This window comes from Rosa chinensis, chromosome 5 (assembly GCF_002994745.2).
Source record: "Rosa chinensis cultivar Old Blush chromosome 5, RchiOBHm-V2, whole genome shotgun sequence".
NCBI lineage: Eukaryota > Viridiplantae > Streptophyta > Magnoliopsida > Rosales > Rosaceae > Rosa > Rosa chinensis.
The window spans coordinates 16,592,128-16,619,045 of record NC_037092.1 but is presented as its reverse complement, the minus strand read 5'-3'; the positions used below and the strand labels follow the sequence as shown (position 1 = coordinate 16,619,045).

Below are 26,918 nucleotides of genomic sequence, written 5' to 3'. Positions count from 1 at the left end.
TTGAAATAGCGTATTGCTTTCTTTGTGAAATAGAAGAAAACAGGTTGTCAATCACTACCATAAATAGGTGAAAGCTACAACCCTCCACTGGAGAAAATGTCCAAATTCTAATACCACCACTTCCATACGTCTAATTCTTCCAAAAAGGAGAAAAAGAAAGATGCTATCAGCGGGGATACAAGCCGCAAGTGTTTTTAACTTTCTGATAGATATTTTGAGAAAGAAACATGTCAATTCTTCAAAACATATATTGAAATATGTCCGTCAGTTCAGTTCCTCTTTTCCAAGGCCAACGGCCAAAAGTCCTCTCATATATTTTAAGAAAAGAAACGGAAATAAAAGGACAGTTAAATGAAGCAACATCAAACTTCAAGCCAAATCTTCTTGTAAATTACCCGCTGTGTCATTCAAAACTTCAAAATCCAGCTTTGTCCTGAAGACAAGTCCTCTAGAGCTACGCCATCTACCCATACTCAGCTTCTGTACATCATAACCGACAGCTACCAAAAGCACTTTGGAGAAACGTTACCTTGAGGCCCCCAACTTCTCTTACAAGTGCACGCCATTACCATTGCTATACACGCCATTTAGACACCCATTTGATGACTTAAATGCATGTCCATTCTGGTGGGATTTCACTGTGAAGTGTCCATTACTAGTCCCATTTGCAACAGGCTTTATCAGATGGCCATTGTTTTGTAGGATTGTATCTGAACGCCTGCATGCTGCTATTAGTCCTGTATAATAGAACATGAAATTTATCAGAAACTGAAATATCCCTAAAATTATATGAAACTGCATAACATAAAAGCCATCTATCTAATGGTTATTCAGGAATATGATACTTCTCTATGATCATGGAATGATGTCGTAGCCATATAATAATGGTTATTTAAAATGATAACCAATGAATTATGATCCTGTTCTATCCTACATAATATCTTACATTAATAAATAAAAACATTTAAATACATAAGAAAGCAACAACAATTGTCCTTGTTTACTGTAACCACTCTGATAGAATACACTAAAGTGACCTTCACAATTTGCTAAAGTGACATCCACATTTTATACCAGTGCTACCCCATGTACTAGTGGGAGCACAGGAGGACAACAAAGTTCATATTTTCTAGATTAAGCATCTGAGAACATTTATTAACTTCGAGCTGGAGACTTCTACGGAAGTGCTAGCCAGCGCTCACAATTGATGTTTGCATGTCTTAGTAAACCATCCAGATGCCTTGGTTGGAGAATAGAGTAGCTAAGACTAAATGCAGTCGTTCTCATTGTTGCAAGTTTTACCCATATAATAATGCTTCATGAATGTAACAAATCATTGACACAAACAAATAGTTAAGAGCAACAGATTCCAAGAACAGGGAAAAAAACATTACCTAAGAACAGAGCAGAAGGTTTGCCTGGCCTTGACTTAAATTCGGGATGGAACTGAACACCAACAAAGTACGGATGGGCAGGCAGCTCAATAATCTGTGACATTACTAATATGTTAAATAATTGTATTTACAAGAAACAGAACAAAGTATCAAGCTAAACTATGGGCATCTTATACAACATGACCTATCATGCTCTAACAAATGCTAACCTCCATGCGCCGACCAGTTTCATCTCTGCCAACAAATGATAAGCCAGCAATTTCGAATTGCGATATCATATCAGGATTGACCTACATACCACAAAAAGGCTGTTCAATAAATGGGAAGAAAAACATACTGCTGCCTGCTATCTAAGTGCATGCATGAGCAAAACTTACCTCATATCTATGTCGATGTCGTTCATCAACAAACGCCACATCTCCATACCTAAACATAATCCATAACAATATCAGCTTGACTGAAGAATGAATAGTTGGATTACAAGGAAAACAGTCATGACTCTGGCTTTGTTTCCATATATAAAGCATATATCATTGTTCAGCAATCAGTACAAAGTTTATGAAGGTAGTGAACATATTAGTGAGCATTGGAATGCTCCAAGAAAATCAAATCCCCGCATGCAAAGGTCAGCATATGAACACTTCTAATAGATATATTTAGTAGATGCAAGTCCTCACAATTTTGCAGATTTGCAGTCAGTAACCGTGAAGTAGGTCCTCCTTGATCCCAGACGCATAGTGCCTCCCATATGTGTTTTTGAACCCTTCCCATTTAAAAGAAATTAACTTTAGAATAGACGACAAAATGAAGTATTAATTTATAGTATTATGTCAACTTGGGTAAAAGTCCAATACCTCTGGCATAAATACGACACAAGGACTTGTAGTTTTAGGATCAAACTCCGTGCTGTTAGCATCAAGCATACCAAGAACAGATCGTGCAAACTCAATAACAGCAATTTGCATTCCCAGGCAAATGCCCAGGAATGGAACTTTGTTTTCACGAGCATACTTTGCCGCAAGAATTTTCCCTTGCACTCCTCTATCACCAAATCCTCCTGGAACTAGAACACCATCAGCGCCCTGAAATGAAGACCGTCCAGAGGATCAAAGTCTGAACATGCAACCAATGATATCAACAAAATTTTTGCCTAAAGCAAATTAATCATTATAGCAGGATCACCTTCAAAAGATCCCATGCAGCCTTATGAACCTCAGGAGCCTGCAAGCAGTAAAACAATTAACATAGAAAATACTAAATAGAATATTAACAGAACTTGTTTCTATGATTTAAATTACTTGTTTGTATGATTTAAATTACTCTACCTCTTTAGCAGTAACATCTTCAAGGTCACCTGCTGCAACCCAATCTACAACAAGTTTCCGACGGCAAGCAACAGAAGCATGTAGAAGAGCCTGGCACAAGAAGCTCAATATTACAATCTGGACTCATATCATGCACTTAATGTTATAAGGTGCAAAACTGTTTGTTACTGATAATGAGGATAACGTGTAAAATCACCAAACAATAGTGTGCATATTACAATGGTAGTCTATATTCAATTCAGAATAGAGTACTTTTAATATCATAAGTTCAAGTGCCAAATATCAAATAATTACAAACTAGAAATTAAATACTTGAATGAAAAATAAATTTAAAATTGATGAATAACAGTATCTACTATATAAAATCAGATATATAAATAATAACCCAAGTTCAAGAAAATGCATCATTAAGTAAGTGAATCAAGTGCCAAAAATAAAATAATTACAAACTAGAAATTAAATACTTGAATGAAAAGTAGATTTAAAATTTATGAATAACAGTATCTACTATACAAAATCAGATATATAAATAATAACCCAAGTTGACGAAAATGCAAAACCAAAGCACACCGATAAAGCAAAACCGATTTAGTACAGTTGGACAAAAACAAGCAAGCGCACAGATATGCAAAAATAAATTTATGAATAAAAATGACATGTGGCAAGATGATCATTACCAGACATTTAATTTGAGACCATTGTGAATATCATTTAAATAATAAAAAGTTTACCTTTAGAACAGAGAGGTAAGCATCTGAAAGACCGGTGTATTTTCCAACCATTGCAATTCTGACCTGTAATGCACATAATACTGTGACAGTTAAGAGCAAGATATGGCATTACACAGGACATCAATTCCTAAACTTAGGAAGTATTAACAAAACTTGGGGAAGAAATGAAAACCCACAGAATCATGTAAATTTGAGGAAATTTCTGTCCTGGTTGTCCATTCCTTCAAATTTGGCTCTCTAGAAACCCTGCAGAAGCACATAGACATTATTGGCACAGTCAAAAACAGGAAGTAGACCAAACATGCAGCTAAAAAATAATAATACCAAAGAGTCAATTTCAAAGACAAACCTCTGAAGGTTTAATTCTTTCAAGATTGCTTCATGTGCCTTTTGATCCTATTTGTGAAGGAAGAGAAACAAATTCTAGATAAGTAAAAAATTGCTGTATATATATAGACAAAATTTAACTTTGGAAGAACTATACTTACTCTTAAAAGCAATGGGATGTGCCAGATGTTTGGAACATCATAAAGAGTGACAATATTTTCTGCCTGTATAAGTTTTATAATTAGTATATTAACATTATAGAGGTTAAACGAGGAAAGAACATTAGAATTCATAGAGAACAGTAGAGTTACCGGTACGTGGCAAAATTGAGCAAGTTTTGCCTTCACATTCTCCTCAAGTGGCTGTCAAAACCAAAGAGAAAAAAAATTGAGATCTATATTCACACTACTAAAAAAATTCTGGAGAGGAAGGCAGAAGGATACCTTTGTACTCCTACAAGCTAGAATATTAGGTGTCAAACCCTGTCCTCTAAGTACCCGAACACTATGCTGTGTAGGCTTTGTTTTCTACAAAGTGGATATTAGGAGGAAAAAAATCAATTAGTCAAAATGAGGCAAGACTATGCCTTCACACACTCCATATTTAATGGAACCAATGACTAAAATTAGCCTGCAAATTTATATAACATATAGCCATATAAGTACCTGCTCACCGACAACATTCAGAACAGGCACAAGGCTGACATGAACCAAGCAGAAATTTCCGGGACCTAAAGCAAAAAACTTCAGTAAGAAAAAATAGACTAGGGACGTAAAATACAGAATATACATGAATATGAAAAATAGAGTCCTATGTTTGTCAAGTTCATGGACCTTACCAACACGATAAGAAAATTGGCCAAGGGCCTCAATAAAGGGCATTGATTCAATATCCCCTGCATTAAGGAGAGAGATATTTTTTTTAAGTAAGTTTCATAGGATTTCATGTGCAGCTATTAAGAGTTTAGACAACAGGAAAACATTTCGCCCTAGAAGAAAAAAAATTATGACAATGTACCTATAGTTCCACCCAATTCGATGACACATACATCAGCTGGACCTTCTTTCCCGTCCACAGGTACCATTGCCACACGTTCTATCCACTCTTGGATGGCATCCGTAATGTGAGGAACAACCTAGTTTGAGAGGACAAATAATCAGATCCCACATTACATTTTGCAAATTGTGGATAGGAAAATGAAGAACAACAAACCTGGACAGTCTTTCCAAGATAGTCTCCCTTTCTCTCCTTGTCAATAACAGACTGTTGAAGCAACAAAGACAAGAATTAGAAAAATCAGTAAGTGGTTTGACATGACTCAAATTTTTTTCCACTTATGTCGAAATGACAAACATGGCTCCTCAAACAGAATATGGAAATCAATTAACCTGATAAATTTTGCCAGTTGTGATATTGTTGTCACGGGTCAAAGTGAGATCCAGAAACCGCTCATAATTTCCGAGGTCAAGGTCAACCTATATAAACAAAAGATAAAGTTATGCCCACTCTTTTTTACCACTAAAATCAAAGCATTAGCTACTTCTAAAGATAATAATAAACACCACCACAGACCCGCAAAATTTAACACAACCCCCTGCAATATTGGTAATTTACCTCACCGCCATCGTCTAATACGAACACTTCCCCATGCTCAAAAGGAGACATTGTCCCAGCATCGGTGTTCAAGTAAGGATCTGCGGGCATGATAAATTTGAGCATTAGTAAGTACAATATAACAAGCTTAAATATGTATATTTCTTTACCAAGATACAAATATCAGCCAGTTTATAAGGATATGATACAAATATCAGCCAGTTTATAAGGATATGTCGTAAAATATCAAAACAGTTTATAAATAACAAAGCAAAAAATATCATGACATAGGTGCTAAATGCAATCAAAGCTCGTCTACCTTCTCTATGTAAAAATCAACACCGAATATAGTACCAAAAAAACTTATCCCAGAATACATGCTAGTGCAAGAACCACATGCTAATTGTACTGCTAAGCAGATAGAACTTTATCGAAATGTCACCAATCTAAGTCCATAAAAAACGAACGGTTGCAATTTTGTTTTGTGTAATCAATCAAAAGTAGAAAACAATAAAGTAAAACGCACATTCAAAACAAAAACAAAAAAAAACTGGGAAACACTCGAAACAGAACCGTACCAATTTTGATTGACGTAACACGAAGGCCACAAGCTTGAAGAAGCAATCCAATACTACTGGCCGTGACTCCTTTGCCGAGTCCACTAACAACACCACCCGTCACCAACACGTACTTCATTTTTGTCTCTGTTATAAAGTTCCCAACTTTTCAACCGTCACAACTTCTTGTATCAAATTCTGAGCAAAACCCAAGATTAGCAAGACTGAGATAAACTCAAAACCCAAAAGAGCAGACTAAATGCAATACCAGACAGCAAGCAACTCTAGCACTACTTATAGGCTTAATGGGTAGAGTGAGACCCAGTAGGGTCTGATAAAACCAAAGGATAATAAATAAAAATGAGTGTGAAAGATGCTAATCTATGGGCACAATCTAGATACGTGAAAGAGGAATGAATAAAGAGAAAAAATCAAACCTTGTTCACAATGGCGGTGAATACAAAGGTCTCTGTCTCTCTTTTGCTTTTCTTTCTGGGATTTGATTTGGCTTCACAAAATACCAACCAAATATAAGTACTGGGTATACCCAAAAGCCTCCAAAATAGTAATTTAACGGAGGCAGAGAACAGGCAAAGAAGAAGAACTGGGAAAAGCAATGCAACTTTTCTCTGCTTTCTCACTGCTTTTGTGGGTTTGCTTTGGTTATAGACTTGAATGAGAGAGAGATTAGGGACGTTACGAATGAGAAAAACGCAAAGAGGAGGACTTTGGAATACAAGATAGGACCCAAAGGCCTCTTCTTCGTTCTTGTTTCTCCAGGCGGCGGGTGGCGGAAACCAAGCTCTTATAAGAAGAGAAGAAGAGAAGGAAAAAAAGACCTTCACTTTTTAACGAGTCATCTCTTACTAGAGATTTTTCTTCTTCTTTTTTTTATTTTATTTTTTTTTTCTTCTATTTTTTAAAATTTAAAAAAGTAAAATGTGGCAGTTAAACCTTTAAGGGCTTTCATCATCACTTTTTAACCGATGGTGAAATTTTTAACCGTACATACGGATGACTTTAAACACTTGACTATGGCGCATGACACGTCATTGAACTGCCGTTTCATGATAGATGTTGATTGATTAAAAAAAAATAAAGTTTAACGGTTGAAAATTCAGATTGTTTATGTGTTGACAGAAACTCACTTTTAATTATTCGATTGAGCATTTTTAGTATCATTACTCTGACAATCGAAGAAGAATCTGCAAATGAGGTTGTTTTCACATCCGAAAAGATTTTTGAGGTTTGAGGAAGCAAAGCAAAATCAAGCATCAAGAACATTTAGAGATAAAAAGATTAAAGGAGGGTGTCACATCTTTTTTCTTTTTACCATTTCTAGCCATTGATTCACACCATGACAAGGTTAGTGTTTTAATAATAATGGACACAAAACAGGACACGTGGCACTGACTCTATATCTTTGGTCACTGAGTCACTGACAGTTGCATATGCTGATATGCCTAAGTCTTGTGGATGCATATGTCTTTGGCCACCCCGTGTTCTAAACGAGGGAGAGGGGCACTAATCTCACTACTATGTTGAATTGAATATGCTCATCCTCTTCCATTAATCTACATTATCCCTTACTTAGGTTACATCTTAGATGACTACATGTTATGCTCCTATGGTCCTATTCATGCTTAATTATTATATTAGGGTTTTGGATTTTCCCATTGCTCCAAAGCATGCTTTGGACTGTCCCCAATCTTTCTTTTTATCTTTTTCGAGAGAAATATTAGACCCTTGGTAGTTATGTTAGGTAGGAGGTTGGACGATTGGAACTCTCGTGTTGTTTAGTCGAAATTAACTTATCCGTTTTCCATTGAACTGTTTTACCAAACACATTATAACTTATATGTTTTCTATATTACGAGTTATTTTTCATGTTGCACTACATGCTTTAAAAAATCTAAAAATATTTATTTCAATTTGAGATTTATGGCGAGTTTTATTGTTATAAAGATGAAAGTTTCTTAGATGGCATGATTTAGTTATACAGGCACATTGCAAAAAATATCTCAAGTCACATCAAACAGACAAACATCTCAAAACTAGATTAAAATGTTATTTGAGAATTAGAATTTAGAACTTCATGCATATTAAGGTCTAGTGTGAAAAACACCTTTTGAAACACTCCCGCTAAGCATGATGTCGATATGAGATGTGTGAAGGCAAATTTAGGAGGCCCATGTTGAGTACCAAAAGGCTCCATTTTGTGTTTGTGTTAAAAAAGGCAGAGCACCCAATTGGATGAAAGTCTTAATAAGTTGTTTTCAAAAGAAAAAGTCTTCAATAAGTTGGTGGGAAGGGAAAACATCCTTCTTTGATACAGCAGAACAGGGAACTTTGCTCTTTAAAGGAAATTGTGCACAGCTAAGTGAGCAATCCCTCCCCATGTAATCTCATTCAAAGATATCCCTTTTTGAAGTGCATTATCTGTGTGTTTGTCTATGTGGGTCTCTAATAATTATGTGTAAATTTAATTTGTTGAAGAGTCATAATGAATAACTATATGGATAATCCGATCGGTAAGGATCATGAATAGGAATTTGTTTGATGGGTTTGCTACTTAATTATATAAAAGCTAGAGACCGTAGTTTAATCGCCTATGACTGAAGAATCTACGGGTTACTTTAACTATATATCTTCATTATCAATTGGAGGAATTGAATTATAACTATTACTAGGAGGCGCTCTCTAGGGTTTCTCTCTGCAAACCCTGGTGCTGCGTGGTAGACGGCGGCGGCAACGACGTGTTCGAAGCTCGCTGATCGTGCAAGGTGGGTGAATAACCTGCAGCTCGGGCCGCTTCTACTTTGGTGTTATGGCCTGGGGATCGGAGGTGCTCGCATCTCGAGTGGAGGTTGGCACGCAGGGATCCTTTGATCATTTTGGGTCTCACTAGGCCTGGGCTCGGGCCGGGCCGGGCCCGAAAATCAGAAAGACCGAGACCGAGAATATAGGTTCTGGCCGGTTCGGGCTTTTTTCGAAATGAAAACCGACAGAAACCGAACCGATTCGGGCCGGTTCTGGCTTTCGGGCTTTCGGGCTTTTCGGGCTTTTCGGGCTTTTTCGGGCCCAATTTCCAGTTCAAGAATGTTTGCCTGTTTTCCCTGTTTTCCAAATACAATTCTGCACCTTGTCATTTGCCACTCATTTTTGTACCTGGAAGACTAGAATGCATATCCAATTATCTCATTAACATAACAGTAATCATGCATTATTACAAATTTATATAGTTTACAACACAAACTCACAAATACATTGTCCATTGTCCAACAGAAAACAATCCAAATTATTCAATCATTTCAACTATGTGTTCAATCATTTGAAATTCAAAGTTTGAATGGTACTACAACTGCAACAGAAACATGAACACAATCCTCCCGTTTTGCACAAATTGCTGCTCGGCCGGCTCCCATGCTCAACAGGTCTAGAACTCCATGACAACTCTCTGCAACCCTGCATTCACATTTCAAAGCTGATCAATTTACAAATTCAAAGTCAAAAAAAAGTCCAAAACATGGCCAAGAAGTGAACCCAAAAAAAAATCTAAGATAGATAATTAGATACTGCTGCACCAGTGCACCATAAAAAGTACACAAAATTGAAGAGAGAAACAGAAAAAGTAACTGAGATTTTTACTATAAGTTTCTACTGTCCAGTAGCTCAGTTGTACTTGCCCTGTTTTCACTGGCTTCTAATTTTAGTTTTTCTAATCTTATTACTTACATTCCACTGCCGGCAATCATACAAATTTTGTTCCCATCAGAAAAGAACAATCTAATCATAACCCCAAAAAGAAGAACAATCCAATATCATTAGATTATACATTAAGCTCTTTACTACTTTCTCAGCACAAACATAAAGCTCAAACACCAAAATGAACTATAAATTTAAGCTCTTTACTACTTTCTCTAACTTGAGCTAGCTTCCACTAAACTAATTTCAGACAAGAACAAAAAAGCAATTTAAACAACCCAAAATGCCAGAGCCATAAAGCCACTTACTTGCAGTGAAGAAGCTGAATCCGATGATGGAGCTACGCTCGGGCAAAATCAACGGTCAGGGCGTGTTTGAAATCCCGAGATGACCGTTCGATTCGGGAAAAGCTGCTTTCTTTGCACAGAAAGGTTTTCTGATTTTCTGGGGGTTTTCTGATTTTCACATAAAGTAGTAAGTAGAGTTATATATGTTGAAAAGATGAGAAAGATCTGAATGGGTACATGCGGATGCCTGTACATTTCAGCCATGGCCCATACATTACATGATTTCAATTTCATTCACAGATCAAGAGGATTGAAAAAGTCAAATTGAAAACCCTAGAATCTAGATTACTCACCGAAATTCGCTGCAAGGAGCGAAGTGTAGACTGCAGACCATCAAGGCTCAGGGAGAATCGACGGCGACGACGAACTTCTGAAGCGTCGCCTCCAATGGCTAAGGAGGATTTCTATTTTCGAAGACGGAGACTGGAGCAGGAGCCGGTAATGGACGGAGAGAGAGAGAGAGAGAGAGATAGACAACTCAGAGAAGGGTGAGGGAGGGACTGAGAGGGAGATTTCAGCTGGTAATATGGGTTTTTAGAAATTTGTAATTTGGGGCTGAGATGGTATAGACCATCGAGAGAGGGAGGCTGAGGTCGAGTTAGTCGACTGGAGGAGTGTTTTAGTGTTTTAGGCTTTAGGGTTGTTTATTATTATTTTTTTTAATATTTAACATATTATTATAACACCCAATCATGGACTGAAATGTGGCATATGATAAAGATACGGGTCGGTTCGGGCTTTCGGTCCCTGAAAATATGAAGCCCGATACCGAACCGATTAAATGAATTCGGGTCGGGCTTTAGACCGAACCGAAAAATTCTATACTAAAACCGAACCGATTCGGGCTTTTTTCCTCGGTTCGGGTCGGGTCCTCGGTCTTTCGGGTCCAAACGCCCAGGCCTAGGTCTCACACGGGCTCTGGGATTAAGGACTCGACATTAGAAGAGTGCAGCTTTTGTCTCTGAGGCAGTGTATTGATTGGGTTGCTGGAGGAGGTACTTGAAGGCGGGGTGTTCCGTTGATCGGCGGCGGATCCGGTTGGGTTGTCGGGTTCCTCCGACTGCGGTTGAGGTTGTCTTCCAGGTTAGACCTAAGGCAGGCTTCTTGTTCTGATGTGGAGAGTCGTTGGCGGCCGCTGGAGCGGTGAAGGGTGGGGGCTCCTTCCCTGAAGGATCCGACCCGACCAATTTGGGTGGTGGGATGTAGGGTTTGGGCAATGGGCTTTGGGCCCTTGCCTTTCTGGGCTGCGGATTGTAGTCCGGTGAACTGAGTCTATATGGTCCAGTTCCCCCTTTCCCTCTCACTTAGGTTGGTTATGGTTTGGGCCTTTTGGGAGGTGGTCTATCCTGCTCATAGTTCTACATTTGTTCCTAGCATGTGGCTGTGGCTATGTTGTCTGTTGCGACGTACACCAAGAGGGTCTTAGGCATCAAGATGTTCAAGACAGTGGTTCCATGTTAGGGCAGTGTAGGGTTAGGGAGTTTTTAAATTCTGTATTTTGTTTCCTGCAGTTCCTTTAGGATTTTAGTCTTTTTTGGAGCTTCCGTTACTAATTTTAGTCTTTACTTGTGTATCGATTTGTAATATGAGGAGTTTTCGAACCTCTTATGCTTGACCGAATGCGGTCGTATGATTTTATATCAATGGATTAGTCTTCCGTTGCCCTAAAAAATTGGAGGAATTGAATTTAACTTACCCAAAAAGCATAAAAATTTCAAAAGCATGCATTCTAGAAGTGACCGGATTACAGATTAGGAGATCAGGTTCATAAGAAAAACTGGAAAAAAAAAATTCTCACATGCTTTGAAAATAAAATCCCACCTGAGTTAGACGACAACCCTTTTGTATGTTTGAATGTTTCAAATGCTTCACTCTTATCCAAACCTAGCTAGATATCGTTGAAGTTCAGAAGATGATCGAAGCTTACTTTATTTATTTCCTTAGATTGAAAATCCTTCCCAAGACTATATAGATAAATATATATGAATGTACTATGCATGATGCATGATACATTAACAAGTTGTCAAATTAGAATCTAATAGTTGATATTGTACTCAATTAAACCCCAGCTCATAGAATGTCCAAGAGTCATTTTTCCTAAATGCACTCTTACATTAATAGTCCATTAACACACTCAATCCATTAACAAAAACACCAACTCAATAATTCAGTGACCTAGCCTAAAGAGAGATGATATAATTTTATCGAATTGATTTCAACTATCTCTAACTTTAAAATATGAATACTAATTTAAAGAATCAATTTTCCATGGGGACGACATGTTTACATAGGACCCAAAACAAATTAATGTAAAAGGCAACAAGATCATGCAAGGCATGTATATCAACATTAAAGAACAAAAATAGGTCAATAGGGTTAATTTAAGCCAGGAAAAATGAAGTGGAATTACAACTCATGATGGAAATGAGAAAGCTCCTGACGAAGTTGATCGGTGAAATGATATATATTGATGCGTAAATACTATGTACACCTTCTCCACAGCCAGGCAACATATGGATAGATTGTGACTAATTCCTGAGAGATAAAATTAGTATTAACAAAAGACAAACAACGTAGGGCAACGAAATTAAAGCTCTGCTTGCTAGTCCTGTACAACTTAGGTAAGCTCAGACCAAAAGAAAACTTAATTAGGTAAGCGGTGGCTAGTTTCATATAGATCAAAGACTGCCTAGCTTGGTTTTGGAGGGAAAAACAGTAACTTCGAGGGGACAAGGGTAGGCAACAACCAAATCTGCAATACCCATAAATAGCTCCCTCACTGTCAGTTATATAGGAGGTATGGTATTTTACGTCTTTCGGACAGTTTGACATATAAAGGGGAAAGAAGGTTGGTCTATCAATTTCATTATCCATATATACTTAAACCCCAGCTTCCAATATACATAACCAGATTTTGAGGTCAGGGTTTTCAGGTCCCACAGTACTATATAGCTTCACTCGATCTGTACGTATATCTCTAATTTGGTTATCACTGAAGCTTTTTTGGAGACCATAGAAGCCAGAATGAACTTACTTTGCAATTAGGTTATCTTATTTCGAAGTAGCCTAGCTACTTTTAGGTCGGTCATTCTTGAGCCCTGAACTCCATGCAATATTGCAATATCACAAACCCGGCCAGCCTAATTAGCCTATGCTTTAATTCTGAGAAGTCTTCACTTTATTTTTGTTAAATTGGATATATGAGACTGAAGATTTTACCCGGCTAAGCCATTCCTTTACTCTCACTCTCTTTACAAATAGTAACTTAGAATCTAAAATTAGGGTGCAGTAATATATGGTTTTTCATCTCTACATTAACAAGCTCAAGATAGTTGGACAGAATTTATGATTTGGATCGAGTTTGATATTGATATTAAAGTCATGTAGCTAGTCTGAGCCTATAAATATAGAAAAGGTAAAAGAATAAAAAAGAAGATAATATGAAGCTGGAGTAAATTGAAGAACTATATATGTTACTTAAAAAACCTAGGCAATTTAGTTAAGCTCCAAGGTCTCATCTTGGAAAATCCCTTCACAGGCTTGTTTGAACTTATATACATTTTGATACTCAAAAGAGAACTTTAAACTAATGAGCAAGGAGAATAGAGTTTGTACTAAAAAAAACTACCAAAATAGGAGTGGAAAAGGATTATCCGTGCGTACGAACAACTTAATGGTACATGCTAGCTAGGTGAATGAAGTGAATAATCGATAATCAGAGACTTTCAGGCGCGCTGCATAGCTAGCTACTTGGAGAACTTTAAAATGTCGACATGAGTAGTTGACCCGCTGCAGCCAAGGTATTGAAATGGAAATAATCTCTGCGTTGTTGAAGTAGTAGCGGCGGCAGTGGCCACATGATAATGATCCTGGGGCTGAGGGTGATGAGATTGGAGGAGCTTGTCCAAGAAGGACCAATCACCATTGAACGACCTCATCTCCTGCTGCTGCTGTTGCTGTTGCATATTGAGTCCACAAGAACCGGCCGTGGTGGAGGTTAGCTTCAACAGGTTTTGAGAGCACTCCAAGTCCAGGGGGTTCAAAGCCGACATATTGGTATTAGGTGCAGATAGAAATGATGATGAATTATTAGCTGCTGCAGCAGCTGCGGACTCTGGACTGAACAACTGCGGCAGGTGCATCGAACCATCGAAAGTGTTAGGGTAATCATACAGTGAAGCTTCCAGATGGTGGTGATGGTTTTGTTTTGGCTGATGATGGTCTAGTACTACTTGGGCATGAGAACCACTTGCCTTCATGTGCGTGATCAAGTCATGTTCTACTTCTTGATGATGACCAAACTCTGGCTGAAAACCTCTGTTAATGTGATTCTTCTTCTTGAAAACCCTACAAACCACCCATCCGTCCTCCTGCTCAAGAAAATAGATAACCAGGCACCCTATCTGTTAATTATTTAGTCAAGTATTTCCTTGTAGCTAATTTCTTTTAGATAGGAAAGTAATGTTCACTTGCTACAATCAAATAGTTTGATATGTAATGTTGTTAGATTATGAATCTAAAACATTGATTAAACAGATTGTTGTGGTAATATCTGGTACTAAATTTATAGTAAAGACAGAACTTGTCATTTCTGACAAGAGGCTAACATCACCCTACATCTGTATAATTAAGCCGAGTTGAATTCTTAAGTTTAATTTAAGTGAAATGGACTAATTACATATTAATTAACTTGTTCTTAATTACCTGAACTTCATGGACATTAATATTATCATGATGATCTTCAAGGCGATACTCGTGCATGATCCAGTCAGTCTTTTGGCCATGAGGAGCGCGGCCGGTGTAGAAGACTAGGGTTTTCCTCATTCCAATCCTCTTGGAATCGCTGAGGTGGATGGCTTTATCTCTCCCAGTTGCCTTCCAAAACCCAGCTGTAGTTGCTCGGTTTGTTCTAGTTCCTGTTGGATACTTCTTATCCTTGTGGCTGAAGAAGTACCACTCATTCTGAGGCCCTGATCCTATTCTGCATTTCTCTGCACATGCAACACCTTAACGTTAATATATATTAGGGAACTAAAGGGTTTGAGTGGATTTGTATGGCCAATAAAGTTGAAGTCTAACCTTTAAGGTCCCAGGGTTCAAGTTTGTTGAGATCGACCTCCCTAATAACATCAAGGTCGATGGCTTCATAAGAGACCTTCTTCCTGAGGTAATAGTAGAGAAGCTCCTCGTCCGTTGGATGGAATCGGAAGCCAGGAGGAACAGTCAGCTGTCCATTGCCTGCAGACATCATCCTAGCTAGCTAATCCTCCTCTTATGTATGCAGATATTAACTTGTACCCTGATGAAAAAGAAAAACATGATTGATATCAAAATTAATCAGAAAAACATGCTTGCACACTAGAAAATGATCATATGAAACTGATCACGACACAGACCATGTAATCTAAATACATGATACATGGATAGGAAAATAAGCTAGCTAGCACCCGTTTATAATCGAATATGCCCATAAAAACCCTAAAACTTGAGAACGAGTTAAACAAATGAACATAACTAGCTATACTTCTAGTTAATCACTCATGCAAGGACAAGATTTTGTTGGTTTCTTATTGTGCAGATAATCCGAAGAAACGTACCCTTGTACAGTGAGATTTTATTTTTTGGTCTGACAAAAAAAGAGAAACATATGAACCAAAAGCATGCCATATGTGGTTCTCAGGCATCCATTTCAGCACTTGATAACCTAGCTAGAGAATAGCAATGATATATGTGGAGTCTGGATCTTCCATCTCCACAACCGAGGTGTTTTTAAGATGTTTCTGTAAGTGATTTAAGAGTACTCTCGGCCAGCAAACAGTAACCTAATCAAAAATCCCATCTCTGAGCTGTACTATTATATTTTGAAACTCTACAAACATTTAACTCCGGTAAGACAGACTCATTAACCCTAGAAACTTCTCACGTGTATATCAAATTAAAAGCCTCCAAAGTAGTAAGAGCTATTCATGAAGAAAGGAGAGAAGAATAAGAACAAGAACAAGAACAAAAAAGAAAAAGAGAGAAACAATGAAGGTTCAGAGATGAATGAATTATGATTGCTAAAGAAGAAAAACCAGCAGCAGACCTGTTCACGGTAACTAGGAAAGGTCCCCCGTTTTCCTCTGAGACAAAGAAGAAAGGACAATCGACTGCACAGGAAAAACGCAGAGACAAATGGAGAAAGACTGCAAATTTCTTGGCTTGAATGGCACGACGTCTCAGCTAGGTTTAAAGAGAGAGATGGGAGCGACAAAGAGAGAGAGTTGTGGATGAGTTTAAAGCTGAAAGTCTGACAATTGAGGATGGGCACAGAAATATAGAATGAACTAAACAATATAATAAAAAGTAAGAGGTAATTAAGGAAGAAAATGAAGGTAGAAATGTGAATGAAAAAGGGTTTAAATTGATTTGGTAAATATTTTTTTTGAGGCGGATAGGGGCGGTGTCTTGTATTCTCATGAGGGTTTGATACGAAATAAAGGGTTCGGTGAAATAATGTCGTTGAATATGAGACCTTAATCCTCAATATCGCCTCATCAGGATGAACGAAATCTGCTGACTGTCAATTACCCTAATTTAGTACAGTTCATTTTCATTTATTTTTCATAATAATTTTGTTTTCTTCTGTTCAATTTCATCTCTTTGTCTTCAATTATGCTCTTTTGGTCAGAGTCAAAGAGGAATTTAGAGAATTTTTCTTACATTCCTTTATAGTCCAATCGATCTGAATATTCATATACCTACCTGCGTCGTATTATTCAACCTCTTCCATGTCATTGCACCGTGCTATTATATATGCACATGCTTGTAGAACGTTTTATTCTAATACTCATGGTGATGAATCAAATTAGAAATTTTCTTAAAAGCTGCGGTCAAACTTAAACTCAAAGGATGCTATTGATCGACCTGGTGCCCTGAATCACGTTCAAGTGGCCAATTTCTGCACCAAAATCAGTGCAAGTGAGAAACTAGAGGTTCCAAGCTAGCTTATTTAGTTGTTCAAAAATATGGCATATATGCTACATTTTACTAATTATTTTACCATTCTTACTGTTTTGGGATAATCAGTAATTGGTCATGAAAATGATGCATGCCAAATTGTCAATTCAGTCCAGATTCCGGATCCTAGGCAAACCTTAAACTATTATTAGGTAAAGATACTAAATCAAAAACTATAAAAACCACTCAAATTGATGAACATGGTCTGACCTACCATTCAATTCAATGCAACTGATTAATTGCAACCAAAAACCAACCATGTAACTCTTCAAGTGGTCCATTTTACCTGAAGAATCCCCAGATATGCAAATGCTGTATAAACCCATCCCAAAAGTGGATGTTTGTATTGCAGACACTAAAAGATAGTTAGTGTGCTTCAAAAGTTTAATTTGTTAATAATTAAATAATTTATTAGATTTACACTCTACGCGAATAAAATTCAGGTACTATGTTAAATACACAATATTTAAGATATTTAAGATGCCGAGTAACAAAACAACAGACTAAAGTAAGTGAACATTTTTTGACTGTTTATATCATTTACTTCCAATTAGGGAGACAAAGCTTCTAACGAGCCTAGGATGAAATGGTTAGAGTCCAAAATTGAAATATAATATTTTGGCTGGTCAAAATTAAGAAGAATAAGAGGGGATATGATATCATATAGATCATGGAATATGTAGATGATGAAAGAAGGCAGAATCCTGAAAGTCCGTGGCATTACACATTTACACGTGCTGATCCAAGACAGACTACTCAATTCAAGGCCTCGATTCGATTACCTTGATTTATAATACTACAAATTTGCCAAAAGAATTTATAAACTACAAAGCTGTGATCGATCGGGATGGCTTCAATTTTGTTTCCTACCCAATTGGATTCCCACGCAATCTTTATTAATATAAGTTTCATTCTTACATTTTTTTCGATTTTTTCCTGGTCAGACACATAGATGATTGCACCAAAATTATAAATAAAACTATATAATGCATGCCACATTCAAATCACTATTACTGTATTACCCCAAATTGCTTCAGCATATTGCAATGAACGGGCCGGGCAACAGTGAGGTTTATGATCCTGGATTTGTTTACATGAAGAACACAGCTGGGTGCCGTTGCCTTTACGTACACTACTGTTACTGAGTAACATTATATAATGTAATAACATTAATGGCTGGGAATCCTATATATGGAGGATGGGAGCTTCTATTCTCTAGCTTTATGTGCCAGTTTCCTCAGTTCCATGATACATCCTCCAACAATCATTAATACAAACCAGTCTGATCAGAGCTCCAGGCCATTTGCCATACGGTATAGCTAGGCCTCTAGATATTCCTTGCAATTAAAGTGCTTTAAGGCGCTTTCTGTCCTTTAATTTAAACTATAAGATTATATCTATGATTTGAGTTGATTAGATAACAGTATTCGTACTCAAATACTTGCTGGTTTTCGTTTTGTTAACCAAAAGGAATACGTACTCAAATTCTGAAGAAGATTGTAAATGAAGTGTATAGACTATACCATAACCGTTCTACACTGGTCACCCATGAATTCAACCACTACACATAGTCTAGCCATTTGTTGTACACTTTGATATGCAAGTCACGGATCATAATCAAAAATTCTTTATCAACTAATCTTTAAATTGCTGGATGATTATCTGTTAATTTTGTTGTTTCAAAACCCTAATCACATTGTAGATTGTCCTAATCACCTGTTCAAAGATGGATGCTCGCATTTTCAAATGTAATTATTTATCTAAATTATATCTTCTCTAATGGATGTATATACACACGTAAATACCTATACAGTAACACGTATAGTAGCTAATTGTGCATCATACGTACATCCGGATGTTAAACAAAGAGCTATCCCAAACTAATTTATTAACACAATGTTTTACATTGTGATCGATAGGGGGCGTTAACGTTGCCTTTACGAACACTGTAACTACAGATATAATATGTGATTCTATGGAGTATGGAAGGCTTCTATTCTCTAGCATTATGTGCCATTTTGCTCAGTTCCACGATACATGCATGCTCCAACAATCACTAATTCAATCTGTCTAATTAAGTCTGGTCAGCACTGAATTCAATTTCATGCAGCTACTTAATTAGTTTAAGACGTTTCTTCGATATGACTGTCTCATATTTGAACTACATGCAAAGAGCATTACTCAGATATTTAGCACTAACTGAAGTGGGAGAGAAGAGCTAGATTTCATAATTAGACTAGGGTTTTGAATAAGATAATAACCTGAACTAATTTGTTTGACACCATGAAGAACAAAGCTGGTGCCGTTATCTTTACGAACGCTAATATTTCAAATTACCAATGATGTAATAGTAGGAAGGAATCCTATGTAGGACGGTAGCTTCTATTCTCTAGCACTATGTGCCAGTTTTGCTCACTTCCATAGTGCTTGCTCCAACATCAACAGTTATTAGTTTTCACTAGTCTGGTCAGCACTTATCAATTTGCATTGCCTTGAATCTTGATGCATGTAATACTTAATCATATCGATTTTGTGTTCCAATAATCACATCTTTGCTCTCTGACTTTCATATATTTGAAGTCTTGGAGATTAGTACTTAAATAACATATAAAATACTCGGCCTCACATGTTAGAGGGTATACACTATATATGCATATACACATTATACATTATATATACTAACTATATGCTAGCTTGATATACAGTTTTAGTTTACTCCATAACATGTAAATTTTTGTAGACCATTAATTGTTGGTCGTCTAACATGAATACATGATATATGTCAAAGTTATTGGTTTGATATCTCCAAGTTCCATGATATATATATATATATATATATGTGTGTGTGTGTGTGTGTGTCCAAGTATTTACTTCTAGCTTGGCATCCAAAGTACATTGTGACATTCAAGTATTATATTTCATTCTGTACGTCTCTATCGCTCTCTACATATAGGATGAAGCTGCATGTGAAAACTTTTAAACTATTATATTTCTTTCTGTCTCTATCGCTCTCTATATGTAGGATAGGGTTACATGTGAAAACCGGATGTTAAGCAGATCAAGAGGTGTAACCCAAAATACAAGCAATCAAAATATATATGCGAAATCAAATTGGCAAAGGGACATGTATATATGCATCTTAGAATTTGCAAAGATACGTACCCTTGCTCTAGCTAGCTAGCTATAATGGCTTTATACACTACATTAGTATATTAATTAAAATTGCATGTACATTATATACCCGGATGTCAATACAATTGCTGCACTCAAAAGAATTGATTAAATAGTTGGTTAATTTTTTACATTATAATCAATAATAGGGGGCCGTTGCCTTTACGAACACTGCTAATACATATATAATATGTATTCTTACGGAGGATGGTAGCTTCTATTCTCTAGCATTATGTGCCATTTTGCTGAGTTCCATGATCCATGCTCCAATAATCATTAACTCACTGTGTCATTTAAGTCTGGTCAGCTCTGAATTTCATTGCATGGTCTTGAACTCTCGATCGATATGCATGCAACTACTTAATCAGATTAAGACTTGTTTTCTGTCTGATTAAAACCAAATATTTGGTACTAATTGTACTTTTTTTTTTTTTTGACATGCATCATGAAGAACACAGCAGGTGCCGTTGCCTTCACGAACACTACTGTATCAAATTTTTAATGGAGGATGGTAGCTTCTATTCTCTAGCATTATGTGCCAGTTTGCACACTTCCATGCATATATATAACTTGCTCCAACTCCAACCATTAATCATTAATTTCACCCTATTCTGGTCAAGCACTTATCAATTTGCATGGTCCTGCATCTTGATGCATGCAATTCTAGACTTAAAACAAGACCGCATTTTGTGTCCCAATAGTCAGACCACCCTCTATGACTTTCGATCTTTCATATCAGTACTTGATTAACTAGCATATAATATACTCAAACCTCACACAAGGAGCTTTTGCTAGCTTGATGTCATGCACTGCTAGTTGCATGTCTAACATGATGAGTGTCGGTTGTGGTTGCAATAGGTTATGGGTTCGAAACTCCTCTGCTCTTCATTCTCTACTTCTTTGTTGGTTTGCAAGTGCATTTGTCTCTATCACTAACCGCGTGTAGGATGGGGCTGCATGTGAAAACCGGATGTCAAGCAGAGAGATGTAATCCAAACTACAAGCAATCAAACGATGCGGTCGCAAACTCGGCAAGGGACATGAAAGACAGCTGGGGAGCTAAAAATATGGTTTGCTCTTAGACAGATGATGGATCAATGATATTGCAAGAATTTAGGCAACAACATGTTTGCTCTTAGACAGATAAATTTCTTGGGTTTCTCGTGATATATACTGCAAGAATTAATTTGCATGCACTTGTTCATCATATACATCTGGCATACAAGTAATGTAACGAACTGTACAGATACGTCGGATCAGCAAATAGTTCTACTTAGCAAGTATTATGGAAGATACAGATGATGTATACGTCTGATTCTATGTTATATACGTCTTAAGCCATTGAATCAGAAGTTCAGAACTCAAAACCAATTAATTGTAACTTTGTAAGCATATGCTACAGATGCTGTCCAAGAACATGGATGCTAACGTCTTGAGGCATACATCTCAGACATCGTGTAGGTTATTTCAACCTATAGCGATTGGAATAAACCATAGAAGGTACAGCATTCTTTGGGATAAATCACATGCTTTGTGGCAATGATCTCCAAGAACATGGATGATGGTGGGTTTTTGAGTGTTGAATACAACTTCGACCGGCTAAATCAAAATCATAATGAGCTCTCTGATAAATTTATAACAAGCTATAGGTTCCATCAATGAACAGGTTAGCATGGTCTCCATTGCTTCACATTGGCAGTCAAGGGGCCTGGTACTGCAGCAGACCACGAAGTAAACTCAGGCAAAGGTCCAGTCAGTCCAAGATAATTTGCACCAAAATTTGCTGGCATTTTCTTCCAGCTTACCTGTTTTATGAAATAATGAGCTTTCTTCAATCCAAGAAACAATTAAATGGAATGAAAACATGGTGATTCTATGTATTAAGACATTTAGATTCTATGTAATGCTTGGAGAATACACCGAATGTCATGTCAGTTCATAGTAACATTTAGACAGGATCATGGAACAATCATCACATTTTAACAGCCGAATTACACCCATCTTAGAGAAAATTGATAGTGTCCCTCTAAATCTGATTCAAGGATGAATTTGCTGGTATATATGTGGGTTACATGGGGAAGTTGCTGATATTTCCATCTGTGTGGGACTGTGGGGTATCAATGCATGTATCAATCTGTTTTGTCTCTTTCAAAGTTAGAGATGCCCAATATCTGAGTACCATTTGGATCATCCATGACTCAAATCTTTAAACTCAAGGGAACTATCAGATCAATATATAGCAAGACGAACACAACAAGTTTCAAATACAGGATCAGCCAGACAACCAAAACTAGCACCATCTGAAGTAACCATCAATCCCAAAAGTAACCACTGGTAGAAAAAGTAACTGTTGATCCCAAAAAGTAAGCTAAAGAAGTCAAGCCCTGGTCTGAACAAAACTCAAGTTCATTGTCCTCTCTGCTTGTGCACATACACATGGAGAGGAAAATCAAGTGTGCCAGCTATGATCATAAATAACGGTTCAAACATGAAAGAAGAGTCTGAATCAAGAAAAACATAATCAAGGCTGATATCAAACAATTAAATTAGGCTAATCTCAAAAAGCTAAATGCAGGGTGGAAATCAAATATATATAGTTCAAAATGTATCAAGGTAATAGGGCCTACTTGTCCGGGGAAAGCTTCAGATAATGCCTTGATAGCCGGATTGTATACCCAACTGTCATCAGTATTGTTTGGGTGAACTATTCCATTATTTACATCAGTGCCATCTATGCCACCACAATTCACCATAAGACGACCTTTGGGCATCAGCAGATTCTTCAATTCCAACCAAGTAGTGACCTATATAGATTACAAAACAAGTGGGATTGAAACATACTGTGTGATGCAATCTGAAGGGATGACAAGATTGGATATAGCAGAGGTATTCTGCGAAAGTGGACAGATCTAGGAGTAAAAGCCAAATCATCACAAGCAAGCTCATGAAGGTAAACAACTATTTCTTACTAGAAAATAAATTATACAAATTCTCAGATTCATTATTACAAGGAGAAAAACTTAACATGTATCTTGCAAATACTCATATATATATATATATATATATATATATATATATATATATTTTACCCAAAGCGGAGCTCCGCTTTGAAATTAATGTGTGAAATTCGAGTTTTTGGTCACTTTTCGGTCGCATATCCACATCTCAACCGTTCAGTTTTTTGTACTAGTGTATAGATCATCTCTGCAAATTTTCAGCCAAATTGATGATCGTTAAGGTATCTAACTCGCTTAAACCAATGGACAGACTGAATCTGTCAACCTGAACCGTACTAACTTTAAGGCAGTTATCAATGCCTTAACAATCATCATTTTGGCTGAAAATTTGCAGAGATGATCTATACACTAGTACCTAAAAACTGAACGATCGACATGTGGATGTGCGACCGAAAAGTAAACCAAAACTCGAACTTCACACGTTAATTTCAAAGCGGAGCTCCGCTCTGGATAGGATCTGATATATATAGGATTTTTCTCAGGTGCGGACGTCCGTACCGAAATTTCGGTACGGATTTATGGTTTTCACCCACTTTCTGATCACACATTTTGATCTTAACCGTTCAGTTTTTATGTCCTAATGTATAGATCATCTCTGCAAAATTTCAGCCAATTTGGTAATCGTTAAGGCATCCAAAACTGCAATTTACACGAACGAACCGAGTCTGTCGAATCGGAACTGTTTGTGTACATTGTTGTAATTTGCAGTTTTGGATGCCTTAACGATCACCAAATTGGCTGCAATTTTGCAAAGGTGATCTATACATTAGGACCTAAAAACTGAATGGTTAAGATGTGAAAATGTGATCGGAAAGTGGGGGAAAACGGGAAATCCGTACCGTCCGCACGGTATGGACGTCCGCACCGTGTATATATATATATAATTTACTAGACATTCTGTGTTTCTATCTTTCTATTTTTGATGAAGGCAACTAGGTCGTGTTGCAAGAAGTTCAAGGTACTTTCAGTTTTTAGTCTGAAGCTCGAGAAAGTCTTGGGGTATGTGTTTCTCCTAAACACTGTTGTTAGCTTTCCATCCTAATAATCCTATAGCTTTTATTTTATTTTATTTCCAAAAATTGGAGTTCAGGCATTGAGGTCCAAGACAAATAGGGACATTTGAAATATATCTATCCTTAGGCTAGCCTCAAAACATTAAATGTCAAATCCCTCGATCTTTTATCACAAAATGGTGGCTTTCTATGACATTCACGATTTCAAGTTCAGCAGGATGTTTTCTGTGGTTCAGAATTTTGTGCGCATAATTCAGATAACAAGGAGGCTCTTCAGAGTCTAAACTCATAGGTTTTTCTCCATCCTTATTTTCTTGCTCCTGCCGTTGTTTTGTGTAAAAATTGAGCTATGGGTCAAAGGCCCCTTATTTAATCACCACATTTTCAACTTCTCAGTTCAGTTTCAGCATAATCTTTTAAGAAATTTTCTTTTAAGTCCTTCAGATTAATATCAGAAGCAGCAATGCCAATGGAAACGCCTAACATGTAAAAAGTTTCCTTAGAGACAATATGATCAGAAGGAAATGAGGTGTATCGATTATTGAAGAAACAATTTTTGAAATAGCTTAAACCTCAAATACCATAAAACAAAATGATAGGTAGCTAAGGCACCAAATATTTGCTTAATATAGCTTCATACCTCCTCCAACTGTGGCAGAACTTTTCCATCAGAAAACAAGTCAACAATGATGCCTGATATTTACTGCAAGAACAAGTTAGAAACAAAACAGAGCAAGAATTGCTGATTATGTCAGTTGATAACTGTGTCACAACTGTAATTAAACTTACGCTTGACTTGTTTTCTCATTTATTTAAGACATACGCATATTCACTAGAGTTCCAGAAATGAGGCATAACAAATTTAAATTCAGCAAGTAAACACTTGAGCACTAATACTGTAAAACAAGTCCTTGAATTTGGCCATCCACCATGTCCCAAATAGAAAAAAGATGAGCAAGGTAAAGCAAAAAGCAATGTAGACAAGGATCTCACCAGCATATCCTCCAGAAATACGAACTGAAGGCGAAAATGCATCACCAATATGGATGTTAAGTATGCCACCAGCTTGTGTATGCTTCTCAAGATCCGACAGCCCAAAATATTCTCTTGCTTTGTGAATCAACTAAAATGTTTATAATACAAGTAAGAAAGATTCACAATGGCTAACAAATATATGATTCTACCAAAATTCAGACATCGATGCCTGAATGAAAACAATTATAACCAATTTTACCACATTAGAGCAATCAAATATACTTTAGGGTTACTTATAAATAGTTTAACTAGAGTGAATTAAATATTGTCTAGTCTAAAATGTTACTTATTATCACATTTAGATATTTAGAAACCTAAGGTGTAGATCAGGCATGAACATATAAATTGAGGATAAAGATGCAAATCAACTAATGCAGTTCTTCGGATTATTCAAAGAACTCAAGTCCAAGAGCTTGTCAATAATCGGATAAAGACACTAAACTGGCATATATCAAACATTGCAAGAGGAGTATCAATCACATTTAACTATAAGACACTCACGATTTCATCAATCTCCCAACCTTCAAGCTGCAAAGACGGCCACAAGTCGAGCATCAAATGCGCAGCTGTTCCTCCACCCTGACTCGAACAACGCCCTCATTCAGAAAATCACTATATTTTACAATACAAAAGGCATTTCACAAAATACCCACATGAGTTCAAATTGAAAAGTGAATTACTTACCAAGCCCAAAATGGCAATAGGACCTTCTGGGACAATAGGAGGCAAGCTAGCAAACTCATCCTGCTCAACACAACAATAAAGACCAACACTTTCTTACAATTCCATCCCTTTAACAACATCCATCTTTAATAACATTAACATAGTATGAAACTTTAAACATACCCAATACGAATTAGTCCATTTCTGGTGCTTGTAACGAATACTATGCACATTATCTGAACCAAAAGACATGATTAAACGAAGAACAAAATGATGGGTAGTGATGATTAAGATGAAAGAATTGAAGAACATACGAGTAGAGTCAAGAAGCAACATTCTTGATTGAGCAGTGTCCACGATTACAATGTCATTGTAACTGCTTCTTATAGCTGTTAGTACTTGATATTCTTCTTCTTCCTTGTTCACTTCCACTTCTTGCTTATCTGCATTGGCTGAGTTGGTCTTGAATTTTGGATTCTCATTATGCAACCAAAGCGAAACAGAGGACTCTGTCGTAGAGCTATGGTTATAAGGCCGGGAATGATTGAAATGAAAAGTTGCCGGCGACTGAGTTTGAGTTGGAGTGAGTAGTTTGGGTAGGAGAAGCAGGCTATTTGTTGAGAGAGCCATTACTTACGGTCTTCTATTGCCACTTCACTCTTATCTATTCGAGAAAAGAAGTTCTTGTTTTGTTTTGTTTGGCTCATCACTCGTGGAGTCATGGTTTTTCAGTCATCAGCAAGGTTGCCTCTTCTTTTTTTGGTACAAATCAAGGTTGCCCCTTTCTGTTTTTTTTTTTTTTTTAATTTTTATTTATTTATTTATTTATTGAAAGAGGTTTGAAACTCAACCTAGTTGGGAGGCTCAGCCCCACACCCAGTTTTATTTATTATATTAATAGTAGAATTTTGCAACGGAGGGACATAAAACATGAACCCCATGCTACAATAGAACAATTACAATAATCCTCGTAGAGATCCTGAATAATAGCAGGAGTCTCGTCTATCCAAACATCATCAAACTAATCAGAACTACCAAGGT

General features: G+C 36.9%; 3 protein-coding genes across 3 annotated transcripts; all 3 read right to left on the bottom strand.

Moving 5' to 3' along the window:
• Window positions 1–176: 176 nt before the first annotated feature.
• Window positions 177–6,758, bottom strand: LOC112165358 (CTP synthase). Its single transcript, XM_040505603.1, has 23 exons — window positions 6,569–6,758; window positions 6,365–6,435; window positions 5,949–6,125; window positions 5,392–5,471; window positions 5,166–5,252; window positions 4,990–5,040; window positions 4,795–4,912; window positions 4,616–4,672; window positions 4,443–4,507; window positions 4,221–4,304; window positions 4,089–4,139; window positions 3,939–4,001; window positions 3,800–3,846; window positions 3,627–3,696; window positions 3,451–3,513; window positions 2,720–2,809; window positions 2,577–2,615; window positions 2,249–2,476; window positions 2,072–2,157; window positions 1,772–1,820; window positions 1,604–1,684; window positions 1,395–1,488; window positions 177–737 (listed from the first exon to the last, which is right to left on the bottom strand). Exons 3-23 carry the CDS (start codon window positions 6,064–6,066, stop codon window positions 550–552), a joined length of 1,809 nt encoding a protein of 602 aa, XP_040361537.1. The 5' UTR covers window positions 6,067–6,125; window positions 6,365–6,435; window positions 6,569–6,758; the 3' UTR covers window positions 177–549.
• Window positions 6,759–13,566: 6,808 nt separating this feature from the next.
• Window positions 13,567–16,323, bottom strand: LOC112167316 (protein SOMBRERO). Its single transcript, XM_024304323.2, has 4 exons — window positions 16,065–16,323; window positions 15,059–15,278; window positions 14,684–14,970; window positions 13,567–14,349 (listed from the first exon to the last, which is right to left on the bottom strand). The coding sequence occupies exons 2-4, from the start codon at window positions 15,228–15,230 to the stop codon at window positions 13,726–13,728; spliced, it is 1,083 nt and encodes a 360-aa protein (XP_024160091.1). The 5' UTR covers window positions 15,231–15,278; window positions 16,065–16,323; the 3' UTR covers window positions 13,567–13,725.
• A 4,978-nt stretch (window positions 16,324–21,301) lies between these two features.
• LOC112166265 lies at window positions 21,302–26,574 on the bottom strand. The gene is made up of 8 exons (XM_024303059.2): window positions 26,192–26,574; window positions 26,061–26,113; window positions 25,899–25,958; window positions 25,716–25,793; window positions 25,173–25,302; window positions 24,820–24,872; window positions 22,777–22,953; window positions 21,302–21,954 (listed from the first exon to the last, which is right to left on the bottom strand). The coding sequence occupies exons 1-8, from the start codon at window positions 26,505–26,507 to the stop codon at window positions 21,817–21,819; spliced, it is 1,005 nt and encodes a 334-aa protein (XP_024158827.1). The 5' UTR covers window positions 26,508–26,574; the 3' UTR covers window positions 21,302–21,816.
• Between the last annotated feature and the right edge of the window lie 344 nt (window positions 26,575–26,918).

Excerpts from the sequence above, each read along its gene's own strand:
- LOC112166265 (XM_024303059.2), bottom strand. The coding sequence starts at position 26,507 with ATGGCTCTCTCAACAAATAGCCTGCTTCTCCTACCCAAACTACTCACT. Across the intron at positions 26,114-26,191 it reads GTTGCTTCTTGACTCTACTC|ATAATGTGCATAGTATTCGT; the intron begins GTATGTTCTTCA and ends CTTTTGGTTCAG. Across the intron at positions 25,303-25,715 it reads GTTGGGAGATTGATGAAATC|TTGATTCACAAAGCAAGAGA; the intron begins GTGAGTGTCTTA and ends TAAACATTTTAG.
- LOC112167316 (XM_024304323.2), bottom strand. The coding sequence starts at position 15,230 with ATGATGTCTGCAGGCAATGGACAGCTGACTGTTCCTCCTGGCTTCCGA. Across the intron at positions 14,971-15,058 it reads TGAACCCTGGGACCTTAAAG|AGAAATGCAGAATAGGATCA; the intron begins GTTAGACTTCAA and ends TTGCATGTGCAG. Across the intron at positions 14,350-14,683 it reads TTAATGTCCATGAAGTTCAG|GAGGACGGATGGGTGGTTTG; the intron begins GTAATTAAGAAC and ends TTTCTTGAGCAG.
- LOC112165358 (XM_040505603.1), bottom strand. The coding sequence starts at position 6,066 with ATGAAGTACGTGTTGGTGACGGGTGGTGTTGTTAGTGGACTCGGCAAA. Across the intron at positions 4,140-4,220 it reads TAGCTTGTAGGAGTACAAAG|CCACTTGAGGAGAATGTGAA; the intron begins GTATCCTTCTGC and ends TGGTTTTGACAG. Across the intron at positions 1,489-1,603 it reads AAACTGGTCGGCGCATGGAG|ATTATTGAGCTGCCTGCCCA; the intron begins GTTAGCATTTGT and ends GTAATGTCACAG.